The sequence below is a fragment of the Syngnathus acus genome, chromosome 9, assembly GCF_901709675.1.
Source record: "Syngnathus acus chromosome 9, fSynAcu1.2, whole genome shotgun sequence".
NCBI classification, from domain to species: domain Eukaryota; kingdom Metazoa; phylum Chordata; class Actinopteri; order Syngnathiformes; family Syngnathidae; genus Syngnathus; species Syngnathus acus.
Genome location: NC_051094.1, coordinates 1,173,963 through 1,190,342, shown reverse-complemented (window position 1 = coordinate 1,190,342; position 16,380 = coordinate 1,173,963). Strand labels below are relative to the sequence as shown.

Here is a 16,380-nt window from a genome sequence, read left to right as displayed (position 1 = left end):
AGCGCTTGTGTTTTTATATGGATTAGGCAATATTTCACCCATTATTTGTTGTGTACACATCCTAATCACACTTTTACATCCTGTTCCCTGTTCAGGAACGGCACAGCAAGATGTGAATGATTCTAAACGCATCCGATTAGAACCAGTAAAGAGGTTCTTCGCAGGCTTTAGCTGTTGTCTGGTCAACATAGTATTAAGATGGCTTACGTGATAGCTTTCACCTTGACTTTCTTTAGTTCTGTCTGGGAAAGTGTTGATTCAAATGTATTGCACATACAAAGTTAAAAAGATTTCAAGATGAAATTCAAATGTATTGAATTTAAAATTGAAATACAACAGAATTGCACTTAAACAGTGGGTTTTTTTTTTCACCAGTAGGAGCCTGTCCCACCCTTTGAGAATAGTTTAGTCTCGTTTTTAAGCATTGTAAAGATTTGTAACTGCCCCGGACACGTGGAGCGACATAGCTCAACGAGTGACCTTTCTCACCGGGAAGCTGTTTATCTTCCGCAAAATGTTTTCTTTGAGTCATCCCGACTTGTTTCGTCATTAATCTTCTGTTGTTTTCCTGCCGTCTTTGTCCGAGGCCGTGGCGTAACATTACATGTGTCAGCCTGCTCTGCGACACGGGCCGGCTTTTTGCCTCTTCAATCACGTCACCGACTTCAGTTCATTTAATTTCACATGCCAGTTCACGTATAAACGAGCACATTCTTATTTTCGTACCGTGGCCATGTTTGGGAATTTTGTAGACCACGCTGCGCCATGCTGGGCGTTCCTACGGACTGAGAGTGTTACTTTTCACGTCCGCAGCACACTTGACAATAACTGGATTCTAGACTAGACCTTAGACTAGTTTGCAGTGGCTCTAAGTTGTGGCGCAGGTGATGCGAGCCAACTGTTTTCACTTAACTACGAAAGTAAGAAAGAAACACAAGAGAGAGGAAGGAAGGAAGGAAGGAAGGAAGGAAGGAAGGAAGGAAGGAAGGAAGGAAGGAAGGAAGGAAGGAAGGAAGGAAGGAAGGAAGCTATACATTGCATAAAGCATCAGACTGTTTTTTTAGTGTAATGTGAAGGTCTTCCACTAGAGAGCAGTCTCGAGTCAGATAAGGCACCAAAAGGCAAACAGCAGCATGTACGTAGTGCCCCGCTATTCATAAACAAAGATTCATCTTGTAAAGATTAAGATGATGAGTCATGCCGGTTGAGACGACGGAAGAAATCCCATTTTGTAAAAGTCTTGTCAGCATAGCGGAGATGATGAAAAAAGCGTGCCTGTGCGCAGATGACGTGAGCTGCTTTTACCTCTCGCGTGCCCCCCCTTCCTTCCTTCCTTCCTTCTTTATGTGTTGAGCGCACTCACGTCATCCTGGCTAGCAGATGACCCTCATGAAATGTGAATCACTGCGTTGTAATCAAGTATCTCTTGTCTCTCCTGTGACACACACGCACAGAGGAAGAAGGGAGAAGTGGGAGCTGGCTAATAGGCCTATCTGATCTCTTCAAGTGTCTCTGGACTCCACTCTGTCTACATGTTCATCCTTATCACAGAGCTTCACCTCCTCTCCACCTTCAGGGGTTTTTCCCCACTAACAGCTCAGCTTAACTCATCATGTAGACCTTGTTTAAACAAGTCCTTTCTTTTTTCTTTTTGTTTCTACGTATGCCACTTCTGTGGTGATCTTCCAGTTTCTCGCCGGACTCGCACATGTTCTATATCGTGGCAAAGAAAATGTGTGAAGGGAAGAGAAATGATGACTTTCTGCAGTGAGTGACAGTTGAATGGAACGGCTCTCCCAGTTGAAGAGCCTCTCAGTCTGCGGGTTTGTTTACCAAGCAAAGCTGGAGGACGGGACGGACGCTGAGCTCTTATCAGCTGGATTAGTCAATGGCACAATGATGAGCTCCCTTTGATAGAGCAGCTCGCCTCAGGTCGGGTGTCACTTCCTCCTTTGACTTTCTTCCAGGAACTATTAGAAAATGTTACTTTTGTTTGACTAGCGTACGAAATAACAGAGCAACAATTTCCCTTACTAAATAATTACCCGTTTCTCTGGGTCTGTCTGACTAACTAACTAACTAACTAACTAACTAACTAACTAACTAACTAACTAACTAACTAACTAACTAACTAACTAACTGACTGATTGCCTGACCCAACTAACTAACTAACTAACTAACTAACTAACTAACTAACTAACTAACTAACTAACTAACTGGTTAGCTAACTAACTAACCAACTAACTAACTAACTAACTAACTAACTAGCTGGCTGATTGCCACCTAATTAACTGACTAACCGACTAATTAACTGGCTGGCTGACGAACCGACTAACTAACTGAATGATTGCCTGACCTGACTGTCTGACTAACCGACTCGCTAACTGGCTGGCTGGGTGACTAACTGACTAACTGACTGATTTCCTGACCTGACTGACTGACTAACTCATTTAAAATAACAACACAAATGAATAATGACATAGCAAATTTATTGCAGACCTTATATGACACTAAGGTATGAAAAAAGTACGTGCAGACAAAATGGATTATCTAGTGGTGTCCTTCAAAGCAGTCTGCCACATTTAAACAAATCACTCGTCATATCAAAACAAAACAGAAATCAGTTGAAATGATCTTCCTTTCTGTACAAATCAGGTCTTGATTTTGACTGCATTGTCAGCAGCCTCTGAGAGCGTCCAGCGCACACACCAAGTACGTATTGTCTGTATTGTCGACATCGGCGCACACACCGTGATAACTCCAAGCGCACGCGCCGCCGTTGCCGTAGCCAACCGTGCCGTTCAATAAGCCGAAAGTTGCACGGCAAGCTGGCGGGACGAGGGAGCCCGCCCCGCACAGCCTCCCGTCTCGGACCAGTACCGGCACGGGCACCCTCCGGGGTACCGACTCCAGACTCCTGTCCTGACTTTGCCGCTTGCACTTGTACCTGCGGTTTTGGAACCAGATCTTGACCTGGGTGGACGTTAGCTTGATGACCAGGGCCAGCTGCTCCCTCTCTGTCGCCGACAGGTAGCGCTGCTGGCGGAAGCGACGCTCCAGCTCGCTCACCTGAGCCCGGGAGAAGAGTATGCGCGGCCTCCTGCGAGAGGTCGCGCCACCTTCGGGGCCTCCCTTGTGCTCAAGACACGTGTCTGTTAAAACACGTCATATTGTATGTTGTTTGTTTTGGTTTAAAAGCAGAAAGCTCAATCTAATCATCATTAAACAAATGACATTCTAGAAAAATGCATCTTTAAAAAGCAAATTGCACTTAAACTTTACATGACCGTAATTTGTTAATCGTACCTTACAGTGAGACTTATTAAAAATAGAAATTGTCTGTTGTTTTTATGGTTGCATTGAAAATGTATTTGCGTTATGAATAAAGTTTGGACTATATTGAATTATAAATAATCTCTTTTAAAATTTTATTTGCATTTATTTCATATATTTATTTGCGGAAATATTAAATTCACATTTTGCATTCAAATCCAATTTAATGTAGGAAACCTTTGTTAGCATTGAGATATCATCTGAATTGATTTACGTTCGACAGAAATCAACAATTGCGTATTGCTAAGAATTCTATTCAGGCATCTTCCCATCATTGTATACAATTAATATGAATATTTTCTAAGGTTTGCCCAGTTGTGTTCCACCTTTCAAGATAAGGCAACAGAGGGGCAAGTCGTCGTTATCTTACCAAGTTTCTTCATCTGGTCCTCCACCTCTGCGTGGTGTGCCAACGTCTTCTTTTGCCTCCCGTGCATGTTGTGATGCTGCACCGCAGCAACTCGCTCAGCCAGCGAATCCTCATGTTCATTTTCTTGAAGCTTCAAAATATCCTCCACTGAAAACGGTGTTGACGCGCTGGGATGCATCATCCCTCTTTTTCTTGTCTTGCAATATTCTTCTTGCTTCTTTGTGCTCGATGTGGCCTGACCTCTGACACTGAGTGGCGGCGTGGTAGCCCGTGCAGCTTTAAACACATGGGGGGGGGATGTCCTCTGTCATCTCTTTTCCCCCCCAAAAGAAACCGACAAATAGGCCACACGCTCTGATCTCCTGCCGAATGCTTCTCACCTTACACCTGAACGCACCACACTGGAAGGACTCAAGTGGGTGGGGGTGGGGTGGGGGGCCCCTAATTGACAGATAAGTGGGCTCAATGGTGTCTGACAGGCAGTGAGAGTCTGATGAACATTTATCTAACACTCCTTGCTAATCACTAGAAGGACATGTTATTAAGTACCCCTGTTCATCTAGTCGCAATATTCTGATAATTATTTGGTGCTGTGCGTGTGTGTGTTTAGTTAGTTGAGTGACGTCTGGTGATGTTGACCAGCTTTGCCATCAACATTGTTGTGCAGACACGTTATTAGTGTTGTCTGAGGCCACAACAAACAGAAAGACGACACCTCATGTTGTGGAAGTGGAGAGGCGACGGCGCCGGCGCCAGCGCCAGCACCAGCACCAGCACCAGCGCCAGCCTGCAATGCGTGACTGACGATGATGCAGCAGCGGATCTTTGTTGTTTTAAGTTGACTAATGCAATGATAACATCTACTACTTCAGGGGCTACTCCGCGCATTATTTGTATAGTTCGTCACAAAATGTAAAGAAATACGCCGATTTAAAAAAAAAAAAAAAAAAAAAAAAGATTTGATGAATACCTTAGAAAGTTTGGATGAAACAAATGAACACATTCAATGCATTTATCTCAATAAATATTTCGATAAATCCTTTCATATATGTTTCATTAAGATAGATGCTTTTTCTAAAACTGGTTGCTTAAAAAGTCTTCCTATCATTTTCCGCTAGGTGTCTCTGTCATACCAGATTTATTCCCTTAGCGGCAAAGCAAGTGAAACCTCTCCCAGTTGCAACACACCTGATCAAATGATCAAGATTGTTATCTAGCAAAATTCATGTTAACTTTCCCAACCCTAAAAAAAAATATATATATATATATATATATATATATATATATATGAGCCACATTAATGGTGATAACGTTTTACAATGATTTCGACATATTTCTTTCCAACCTGGCATTTGAACAGGGGTGTGTAGACTTTTTGTTTCCACTGTCTAAAAAGTGTGTCATACATATTTTGGCACAATACATAAAGCATATAAAGTACGAAAGACAGCTCAGTGTCTTTCTGCTGCCATTCGAAGACTTTCTGCAGTCAAATATGATCTCATTATCTTGGCTGTCCTTGGGTATTTCCCCACAGAACTGAAGGGGATAGTGATTGCTGGCGAGATTGGAGTGGATCTAATCTTTTGCCGCTATTCCATTTCACCGCACATCTAATTTGTCACAGTGCTGATGAATATGCCACAAGTTCCATGGGAAAGAGAGGGGACATCATGAATGTAAAACACACACACACACACACACACACACACACGGGGTGAGAAAGCAGGGTGAGACCCAAGTTGCGTTCTGTCGCACCAAAATGCAATTATTGAGTTGATCCCGTTTGAATGGCAAGAATATCGGAGGTGTTCGTTTTTAACTTGGTAGAGCCATCATTTTTGACACATCATTAGACGGTGCGGGTGTACCTAACGTTGTGTCGCAGGCTTTATTTGTCATCGAGGGACAAACAAAATCAAATGAGCACATTTTCAAGAGCGCCAAGCAGATGGTAAGAATCGCATCTGCATAATGATCCTCTCCTGTCATCATTATTCATGTATTCCTCGGCTTGTGACTCCCAGGGTGGCGATACAAGCGGGCAGCGCTCCAAGCGACGGGCAACCAAGTGAACACGCAGGGTCAAAAATCTGTTTCCAGGCAACGAGGTGTTTCTGTGTATTTAAAGCGCCATGCCAGCTGCTATTAAAAGTGACACCAGCGCAGCCGTGGACACACACACACACTGACAATCTCGCCATATTTTTGCATTTTCACCCACTTCCAGTCAAAGTCAGAAAATGCTCCATTAGTGGAAGCCTCTAAAAGATTCTCCCGAGTGATTACGAGCGGATGGGGAAATGCGCTCGCTCACACATGATACGGAAATGTCTTTTTCAGTTGTCAGAGCGTTTTCGTAGTATATGTACGACATACTCCTGAATTATGTTGCTAGCCTCTCGTACTTGCCAATGTACTACTTACTTAGGGTTAGGGCTTTGGCGCCATCTTGTGTATAAATATATATATATATATACACCTGTATCCATATATGTACAGTATCTACGTATATATTAGAGCTGTGGGCGAAAGAGTATTCATTGAATAACCGACCCACTGTTGGCCACAATGCAATGTGAAATTCTACTTGAGAGAATCACGTGCCAAGTGTTTCCCTTATGGTTTTGACGTTACAGATCGGCAGGCCTACATGTGTAGCATGCTTCATTGATGAGCCAGCGTGAGAAGATGCTAGAATTGGCGTGCTTGAGTTGCAGCTTCACCTATCCATGAGGCAGGCGGGCTGGCTGGCTGGCTGGCTGGCTGGCTGGGTGGGGAGCAGGCTGATGAGAAAGCCCCCCGGGACTCTCCTCTAAATAGGCATGAAATTATATCTGCCTCTGACTGAGATTAGTGTCCACGCAGCCTCTCTCTTGTCCTCGGGCCCTTCCACCAAACAGCCACTTTGCAGTTTTCAGCTCGCTTGCGTTCAAGTTGAAGAAAGTTCATTTCCTTCAGGAGGTGCTGGGCGTCCTTGATCCGCCTTCACGGGTCCTGCTGGATTTGTCACACATACCGAGCGCTCAGAGGATGTGGTAGACCACAGCCGTGTCATGCGCGGATAATTTGCGCTTAATAGAAAGAAGCGGAGAGCGCTGGATGCACTTTTAGTTTCAGTGCATACGATAGATTTGGCAGAACTTATTGAAAGCAAGTTGTGCGCCTGCACAATGTAACGCACGCACGTCAGCCCCGCCCGCAGCAGCCTTGCACTGAATTCTGCTTTTATGACGCCCATAAAAGTCCAATTGTTGTTGACGCTCTCACACGGCGCCTAATTTGTCTTTATTTTTGGAGGTCACGGCCCGGGGAGCGCGCTGTTATAATGAAGTGCATTGTGTGTGCGTTTTTTTTTTTTCCCTCTCTCTCTCCCTCTTCACTGTGTATGAAATTCTTCACTCTGAAGCTGGCACGGCCAGCGGTAGTGATCAAGCGACACATCCTGCACAATTAGGACAAAGAGTGGCTTTTACAGGACATTGCAAAGAGCAAACGGAAGCACAGTTGAGGAGCTTTTTTTCGTTTGGTTGTTTTCTCTCTCGACCGCTGCGATCATGTTTTCTTCCAAGGCAGGACAAACTAAATTAGACTGCCCACCTGGTACATTTGTGTCCTCAACCATGCTTCGACATTACTATGAAAAGGACCCTCTTAAAAGTCCTCTCGGAAAAATCTTTGTTTATGGAGTATGTTGTGGCTAGACATTGACATTTTTTTTTTTTTATTGGAGAGCTCATGTTCCTGGAAAGTAGTCTAGTTTGAATGTGATCTAGTGTTTAACTTTCCCACTCTTGTCTTGTAAGATAAAGTCAACTCAAATCATGAGCATTTGGAATTTTTGGGGATACATAGTATATAAACTTGAAGTTCTGGGAAGACCTTCAACTTGAATTGAAATAGTAAATTCACGTTAAATGTTAAGCAGAATTACGGTGTTGTTGGATGTACCGATTAACATTGCGTAACTCGTCGTCGATGCAAAAAAAAAACAACCTCATCCGATATGCCAGATACGGTCAATATTTTATTTCAGCAAAAGACACATAATTGATGCATTTGTATCTTTCATGACTTTTCAGTACAGAGGAAAAACCCAAACATATCCACAGTATGGGTATATGTATATGTTTGTGGGTATATTTTAAAGTGCAAGTCATTTACACAAGGTCAATCATGCGTTACATAGCATCTGTATCAGGAACTTCACTTCAAACTTTGAGTGTGCTATTCGAATAGTAAAATAACTGTCACATATATATCTATATATCTATATATTTATTTTATAGATATATACATACCAATACAAAATCAACTTTACAAGTCACCGAAGCTTTTTTATTTTTCTCGCTTTTGCTCGAGCACAACGACAATCAATCACGATCAATCTATTTCAAGTCTTGAGAGGAAAGAGTACCATGACGTGTCAGGAGAAACCGTTTTCACGCAGCTCGCCGCCGTGACGCTCTCGCCCAAACTAACCGAAGGCCCGTGACCGCTTTTTATGTGTGTGTGTTTGTTTCTTGTAGCTTTTCGCGCGTCACGGACGTGGCCTCCCGCTAGCAGACATTCAGTAAACAGTTACATTCTCTGAAAAACTACCGTTACGTCGGACTTGGTGAGGAAAACAGTCAATTTGCCCGAGAAAGTAATCGTCCAACAGGAAGTCACCATGACGACAGACAAGACACATACGTGCCAATAAGTGGGCAGCAGCTGTTTGGGTTTCGGGATTAACCCGCGATGGACAACATACACTCGCACACTCGCATCGTGCACACCTATCATGAAGGTTTCAATGCCCTTTATAGTGGTCAAGATGGAAAAGGGGGAGAAAAAGTGCATATTGAACATAAAGTAGCAGGAGACCGTTTGGACTACAGTGTGACGACAGCTCTTGGATGCTCAAAGGACACGGCCAGTTGACTGAGCCCAACAATCACCGTCGAGCGCTTTTATTCACCGCGGGAACAAAAGGTCCGTTTTCTGCGTCAGCTTTTGTGTCGGAGATCATTGCATAGTTTGGAATTCTCGAGTCTCGGAGTTGCCGCCGGAAACTTATCACCTTTTCAAAGGAAGAAAAAAAAAAGAAGAGCTTGTTGTGTTTGTGCTTGTCAGTGAAGGCGCTTTTTCACGCGGGATGGCGATCAGCTCCTTTTGCACCTTTGCGTGCGTTATCGAAAAATTCTGCCTTTAGAAGTTGGATCATCTTTTAGCTTCAATTTCAGAGAGGTCACACGTGGGTGTCATTTGGAAAAGTGATACTGAGTACCGTACACTAGCTTCCTTCCGCAATTAAAACGCACGTTAGGCTCAACTCGCGCTTCAAATGTGTGTGAATGCTTTTAAATTCCGGTTAAGGCATTTCAAAAATCAATCTTTCACCACCACTTTGGTCATTTCAGTAAGCTACTTTTATATCTTGACTTATTTTTAAATGTTGTACTTTCAATTGTGAGTTATCTCCTGTATGAAATCGCGTTATATCGATAAAACGGCCTTGTTTTGATCGTCTGTATGTGTGAAAGTTCTTGATTCGTGATTCTCAAAGTGTGGTACTTGAAAGAATCACTGCCCAAACACAGTTCAGTTGTATTTAACTTTTTTTCAGAGCAATTTAACAGTACATAATGTTAGGTGAGACTTATTTTGACTCGCATTGAAGTGCCCTTTGGACAGACACATTTTTGGTACTTGGCCTGGATGTTCCCTGTAATTGTTTGCTGACCAGACTGACTGGCCATTGTTTAAAGACTCTAAATTGCCCCGAGTGTATCAATCAACAGAAAGCATTATTTCCCTTGTAAAGGCAGAATTCAAGATCCAACTTGTCTTCTAATTGGCCCATCCAGCTAATCGTTACACATGAAATGGTACTGAACCCCCGAGATGAAAAAGGGTGTCCCGACAAACGCTTCCTTTGAGGCAATGTGCGCAAACGGGTGAGCCCGAGGCTCCAAGACCGACCGCCTCCTCCCGTCGACAAGGTAACAGGCCAAACAAACACCAGCATAGGACTTCCTTTCGGGCCCGATTGTCTTCATAGAATATGAAGGCTTCAACATTTGTCAGAAGAGAAAATAGCAACAGATCAGCTGCTAACTCGAGCGTCCGTCTTTTGCATGCTGATGTTTGCTTCGCATCCAAAGTGCTTTGTAGCAGCCGCAATGCAACTGTGTAGTTGTGGTCCCATGTGAGTAGAGTAGATCACCTGACTTGAATGACCAACTTTGTTCCCCTATGGCCAGCACAGAGTCATAACACGGGTCCCGTTCAGTCATATATATATATATTTTTTTTTTTTTGTGGCGTAGAGATGTTCAAATCGGAGCCATAACCGAACTGCTTGTTTTAAGCGAATTAAACCCACAATATGTGCATTAAAATAAGACATTAAATAATATAGTAGGAAAATAAATATAATTCCACGAAGGCTTATTTGTTGCGGGGTTTTTTTTTGGTGTTTTTTTTTTTTTTAAATAGTCACTCTAAATCTCGACCCCCGGGGAAGCGAGCGAGCGAGCGCGCGTCGTTCAGCAACATAAACGTAGTGCCTTTGACGCCGGAGAGCTCAACAGTCGTATGCATTGTGATGAGTTGACGGAGAGATTTGGCCTAACGAGCTTCATGATGATTGCGAACAACACGCGTCACTACTAATGGCTACATCAGAAAACAAACATCAGCATCAAATGTGCTTTATGTGTACACTCGTATTTTGGTTTTTCATGAAAAGCATTCAGGGCAGTTTTGAAGTTGGGTTTTTGTTTTGTTTGCTTTGATTTTTGGTCAGTTTCAGATCATCTCTCTCAAAGCTTCTGGTGACCACGCGCTCTTCGGAGAAGGCTAGCTATGGCCGTGGCAGATGACCTCGAGGATACAGTACATGTAAGAGTCGTTCAAGAATACGTGTGAAGGTGATCTTCACATCTCATGCTCACAATTTGACTGGTCTCATCACGAAAATATCAGGTACACCTAAAATAACGCCCCTCCCCCTTGCGGATGAACCCATAAATCGAGCAATGGATGACTTTAGCTTGTGCTTAGTGGAGCCAGAAGAGGCGGGGAAAAGATTTGAATGGTCCCGTGACAACTGGGCCCTGGAGAATCCTATTTTCAATTTGCAGCATTGAAGTGGTGGGCTCCAGTGATACATACGCCTATTCTAGAGCAGCGGTTCTCAAAGTGGGGTCAGCAAAATAATGAGCAATCAATTCTGCTATGATTTTTTTTTTTTTAAAGCTCCAGGGTTGGTGTCACAATGTATACCCCCAAACTCCTTGTTTTCCCTTTATTGTGCGTCAGATGATGGATTAGCACCCTAACTCCTGGCTGCGTCAACGTACCAGCTGACAAAGCCGTGAGCATCTGACACTTCCTGGCCAAGAAGAGCATTGCCGTGCTGGAACAACGTTCCCAATTATCCGACTTCCCTCTTTTCCTATTGTGATGTGGGTCAAGATGGCCTTCCAGGTGTGCATGAAGGCGAGGCAAAGAGGGATGGGAAAGTGTGAGCGGAGGACTTCTATTGGGGGGGAAGTAGATTCGGGACACGGGTCGTGGAACTTTTCTGACACATCCCCTCCCTAGTTAAGGTCCAATCCTAATTCTAATATGACATGATGATTTTTTTTTTAAACGATAAAGTCATTGTTAAAAGAGATTGCCTCATATCTGGGAAAAAAAAAATCTATTTTAGAAATTATTTTTGAAATGTGCTTGTTAATATAGTTTTATGAGTTGGAAATAATTGACATTATTCTCATAAGATTACACTGACCAAATCCGACCTTCTCAAAAAAGGACCATTCTGACTTTTGTTCTCAAACATAGGCAACATTTGACATTCCTATAGCATTTGGGCCTTCAATGGCATGAGGATTATATGGATGATCTCTTCTCCCCGGGAAATTTGAGAACCCCTACTCTAGAGATATGAACCACTATGGCTGTTTTGTTTTTTTTTCTTCCCTTTTGTGCTTGGCATAAGACCTTTTAAGGATTCATCTCATCCGAGCGAGATGAAGAGTGAGCAAGGCTGCTGGAGTGATGAATGTGGGGGTGGGGTGTCCCTCAAGCCTTAGACGTAGGATACACAATATAGCGACAATCAAATCAACTCTCGTGGCGGTCCAGCATTCCCTGGAGGTGCATATTTGTATAACTTCCAGTCGAGCGGAGGAATGAATGAGTTCACCCCGAGGGAATAGAGGAGCCATTTCAACTTGGAGTGCAACGAAGTTAGGAGCTGTCACTGGCTGAGCGCTTTTTGCCAAAATGACTGGCAAGGTCTCTGTTTCGCAGACTAGGCTGGATCTTGTACATATGAGGGCCCACAGACCAGCGCCAGCTCCCGCGGGCCTCCGCTCCGGTCGGAGTGGCGGCGGCGGCGACCGAGCCGGCCGTGGACGCGCACGGCTTGTTCTGCAATAGCTGTACGAGGATGGTCATCTCCGGGCCCAACCGAGACACCATGCTGGCTCTGACGCGCTCTACCGTATCCTCGTCACAGTCCATCAGGCTCTGCAGCAGCCTCCCGTAGAACCTGAGCCCACAAAAAAAAAAAAAAACACAATGAGTCCTCGAGGACGATTCTCCTTCGTATCCACTCCGACGAACGAGGCGCGCCGTTGAATTCCTATTTCCCTATTTCCCGGCTGCGTTGAGCAGATGGTAACCAAAACATGCAAGTGAATACAACGTGAGCCATCTGTTATGCGACATAAATCCAGGTCAAAGGGGCATCCGGTCTACAACATTTATATTTGCTGAACCAACAACGGCACTACTTTTGTGGTGATGACTCTCCACAACTAAATAGGCCACGTGTTGCCTAAAGGCCTACAGGTGTCTTGCGAGCTGACCTTTTTCAGTCACGAGTAACCTCCGGTTAACACCGTTTCCAAAGCAATAATCAGATTACTTACTTATCCTAGTTGCTGTGCATTAATATCGCGGTTAATTAATATGTAGCCAAGGAAAAGTCAAGGCTTTAATGACCAATCGACAGAAAACGACAGTAAGTCCGTGGAAATGAACAAAATATCACTCCGCCAAACACAAAAAGGAATCAATGATACAACACAGCACAAGTTAGTTGCACAAACAAGTCACGTCACATCACGTCAGCAAAAACTGTTGTCTTCCCCGTAAGTGTACAGTTATTACGTTAGCAAAGTTAAGCTAGCACGCTATGCTAAGTTTGGTGCTACGTCACCGTATCTTCTGTCTTGCATCTCAGTTGCGTCTGCTCACCTATTGGGGAAGTGGCTCGGCAGCTGAGCCACCTCGCCGATAGCGTCCGGGTTGCTCCGGGCGACCGTGCAGATATCCAGCTTGCTGTAGCACTCCTCCTGGACTTCCGATATCATTCTTTGGAATGTGGAGCAGCGACGGATGGTCAGGAACACCTTGGAGGTGATGCCATTGGCAATGCACTTAAGGCTGTCTTTCACGAATGCTTTACCCTGTGGAAGAAGAGCAACGCATTGTGCTACTCTGACCACCATCCTCATCTCCCGTAGTATTATAGTATCGCTTTCTGAATGCGCGTGACGTCATTTATTTCTGACGGGTGTCTTGTCTTCTTTGTCTCGTGTGTCTTGGCTGCGCAGCTTTCAGTCATTTGTGGCTTTTTTTGTTCTTTTTATTGGTCCAATCAAAATTTAGCTTCTATATTTTGCCCTTCATAAAACCCAGCGCTGCCCACCACAAAGACACTTTTGGAATGCATTAAGATTTTGTCGCACGAGTCAGAAGTCAAGATCCCACCGCGCTATATATTTTGATAGCCTGCCGTACGACTGCGACTCCAGGCGTCGGCGGACGGAGGGAGTGTAAGCGTATACCTGAGTGTCAAATTTAGCAGCACTGTACAGGAAGGACTTGCAGATGTCATGCATGCCATCTGTGTCGCACGTTGAGTTTTCCAGGCAGGCGAAGGCCCCGCAGCCAACTTGGAGGGCACCGTTGAGACAGCGTGCCACATCTGCTGTGGGCACACACATGATGATGATGATGAGCCATCAGCGGCGCAAGCCAACACTAGCTCCACTAGCTCCACTGCACACTCTCACTACAGTTGCCAGGCTCTGGGCGAGAAAAATGCCACCGACAAAGGAGAATATTCACAAAGGACGTGCAGCCGCGAGGGGCAAAACTGCAGATTGGACACCTTACAGCTCGCTCCCAGAGGCTCAGACACTTTTTGGCGCCGCTTGGCTTTTCCCTTGGCAGGGCCTATATTTCGCAGCAGAGCTTTTGGACCAACGGCACCAGAAATACCAAAGAGTTTCCTGAGAATTGTTGGCGTGCACGCACGCACACGCACGTGCACGCTGTCCTGCCACCAGCCTCTGTCTTCAATTATTTTTGCACCAACTGGTAATTGTGGAGCTACATTTTAGGACTCCGACCACTTCAGTATTCCTGCACTAGAGAGTCGCCACACGCCACAGTTGGGCCAAATATGAATCACAACATGATATTAGTAAGAACACGTCAATGAAGCACAGCCACGCTCGGGCCATTCAAACAGATCATCTGTCTATCTATTCATCTATGCAGAGTAGGCGTGCCAAACTCGTTTTTGTAGCTGGCCACATTGACATTTTCAGGGCTGGACTGACACAAAAGAATCGGTCCTGGCATTTTGACTTTGGCCACACCTGGCGACCACTCTGACAATCATGTTTAATGGTTCAGTTTGCTGTGTATATTGTAAATGGCTGCTCCTTCTATATTGTGGACTCATCTCTTGGGCTGGAATGGAGAAAAATAGTAATGGTCGGTTTTTGACTTTTGCAGGCCACATAAAATGATGCGGAAGGCCAGCTCTGGCCCCCGAGCCTTGAGTTGGATACGTGTGATTTAGAGACTTCATCATCTCTTTAACTACACACTTGACCAAACAGTGGTCCACAAAGATAAAGCAAATATTTCGTTTGAAGAACCATAGATGCATTCATCATATACTTAGTCAGCTCCACCATTTGGTCGCCATATTTTTTGTTCTTGCTTTTATACATTTCCATACCTCAAGTTCAAATGAATGAGTGCTAAACATGCTGGATAGATGAGTTGAGAAAAGAAACAGTCACTGTAATGTAATTTTCCATGTTTGCTTTTACCATCAAATGGCATCTCAACCATTTATATGCGCTCATTTAATAAAAAAATAAAAAAAAAACGTTTTTATTGTAACTGCCCAAAGAAAACATAAAATGCGATTTTTTATTTGTATCATTAAAGGTTGTGAATACATTCAATTTTGGTGAGAGAGGCGCCAAGGTGGACCCTGGACTGGTCGCCATGCTATCCCGTCCATAGCAACATATTTTTTTAAAAATGTGATGAAGGGGCCCCAGCCCACTTCAGACATATTGCAAAGGATCATGCTGTTAGTCTCGGGGCACTTGCTTGCTAACGTTTCAAAGGTTGGATAGCATGTCTGCCTTGCAGTTCACAGGTTCTGCGTTTGAATCTCAGCCTTCCAGTGTGGAGTTTGGATTGTAATTTGTTTTTTTTCTCGACACTTGTGTGAGTTTTCATCAGGTGCATTACTTAAAACTAGTAGAGGTGTGAATGGAAGCGTCACACTAAACAGTCAAGATTTGATATTATTATGCACACTTGCGGCTTCCTCTTATAGGCTTGATTTGTTTGGTTTTTTTAGACTTTCACGGCCTGGGTGATTGAATGCACTCACGGTTGTCCACCAATTAGTGCAAAATCCACCCAGTATGAATGCATTTCATATTTTCCTATACAAATTGAATGAATGTGCAGCTCTTTATATTGTTTAATACTCACTAATGCACAAAATAGTGGGGGAGCTATGCAGCACTAGCAGGTCCAAGCTCATCTGTTGCCGGCAACAAAGTAATAATGACCCAAAAGAAAGAAAGAGAGAAAAAAAAGAAAGAAAGAAAGAAAATGCACAATTCATTGCAAAAAGCAAAACGGCCGAACAGGCCAAAAATGATCATAATGAGAGAAGAAATGTGCATGTGAGCGAGCTCAGCAAGGCTGACGCACGCGCACACGCACAGTACTGGAGATGATGCCCAAGCATGTGTGTGCTACTTACAAGGGCTGTTGGCCGAGAAGCGTGCTCTCCTGGACGAATAGGACTCGTTGTGATCCAGCTCGTATGCAGATGCGTTGAGCAGCATCAGAAGGAAAAGTCCCGTCCTCAGAGGCATCGTCTTCCCGGCGAAGATGTCACAAGTGAGCGCAAAGAGACGGCCGAGCCTCCGCGGGAGACTCATTCAGCAAGAATTCAAGCGCAACCAAAAGAAGGAGATCAATGAGGAGAAAGGAACCGGGGAGTGAGGGAGGGCTGCTCTTTCACCAGGCTGCGCTACTCCTCTCTGTGCTTTGGACTCGCATGACAGACAGGCAGGCAGGCAGACGGCACCGATGCTCAGGGGGAGCTTCAGCCTGCTCGCCTTTATATAGGAGCTCGGAACGCCACGAGCTGGACGCCTGCGCCAATCGCGAGGCTGCATGCGTTCAAGGACCGGCTCCTGCTCGCTCCACTACTAATTGACAAAAAAAAAAAAATCTGCCTTATTCATCAGGAGAGAGAGCCATCCGGAAAATGATGCATTCATCTTTTTATTAGAAGCGTAGTCATCATCAAGCGTGTCATCTAGATACCGGTATTCCATGGA

The 16,380-nt window shown here is 44.4% G+C and overlaps 2 protein-coding genes across 3 annotated transcripts; both read right to left on the bottom strand.

Annotated features, from left to right (window-relative positions):
- Window positions 1-2,586: 2,586 nt before the first annotated feature.
- Window positions 2,587-3,932, bottom strand: LOC119127413 (homeobox protein Nkx-2.3-like). Its single transcript, XM_037259349.1, has 2 exons — window positions 3,704-3,932; window positions 2,587-3,152 (listed from the first exon to the last, which is right to left on the bottom strand). Exons 1-2 carry the CDS (start codon window positions 3,882-3,884, stop codon window positions 2,677-2,679), a joined length of 657 nt encoding a protein of 218 aa, XP_037115244.1. The 5' UTR covers window positions 3,885-3,932; the 3' UTR covers window positions 2,587-2,676.
- Window positions 3,933-11,663: 7,731 nt separating this feature from the next.
- On the bottom strand, window positions 11,664-16,134 carry stc1 (stanniocalcin 1). Of its 2 annotated transcripts, none has more exons than XM_037258846.1 (4): window positions 15,795-16,134; window positions 13,555-13,697; window positions 12,962-13,173; window positions 11,664-12,251 (listed from the first exon to the last, which is right to left on the bottom strand). In XM_037258846.1, the coding sequence occupies exons 1-4, from the start codon at window positions 15,973-15,975 to the stop codon at window positions 11,948-11,950; spliced, it is 840 nt and encodes a 279-aa protein (XP_037114741.1). In that variant the 5' UTR covers window positions 15,976-16,134; the 3' UTR covers window positions 11,664-11,947. The 2 variants fall into 2 exon arrangements, with proteins under 2 accessions (XP_037114741.1, XP_037114742.1); XM_037258847.1 differs by having other exon boundaries at window positions 13,555-13,694.
- Between the last annotated feature and the right edge of the window lie 246 nt (window positions 16,135-16,380).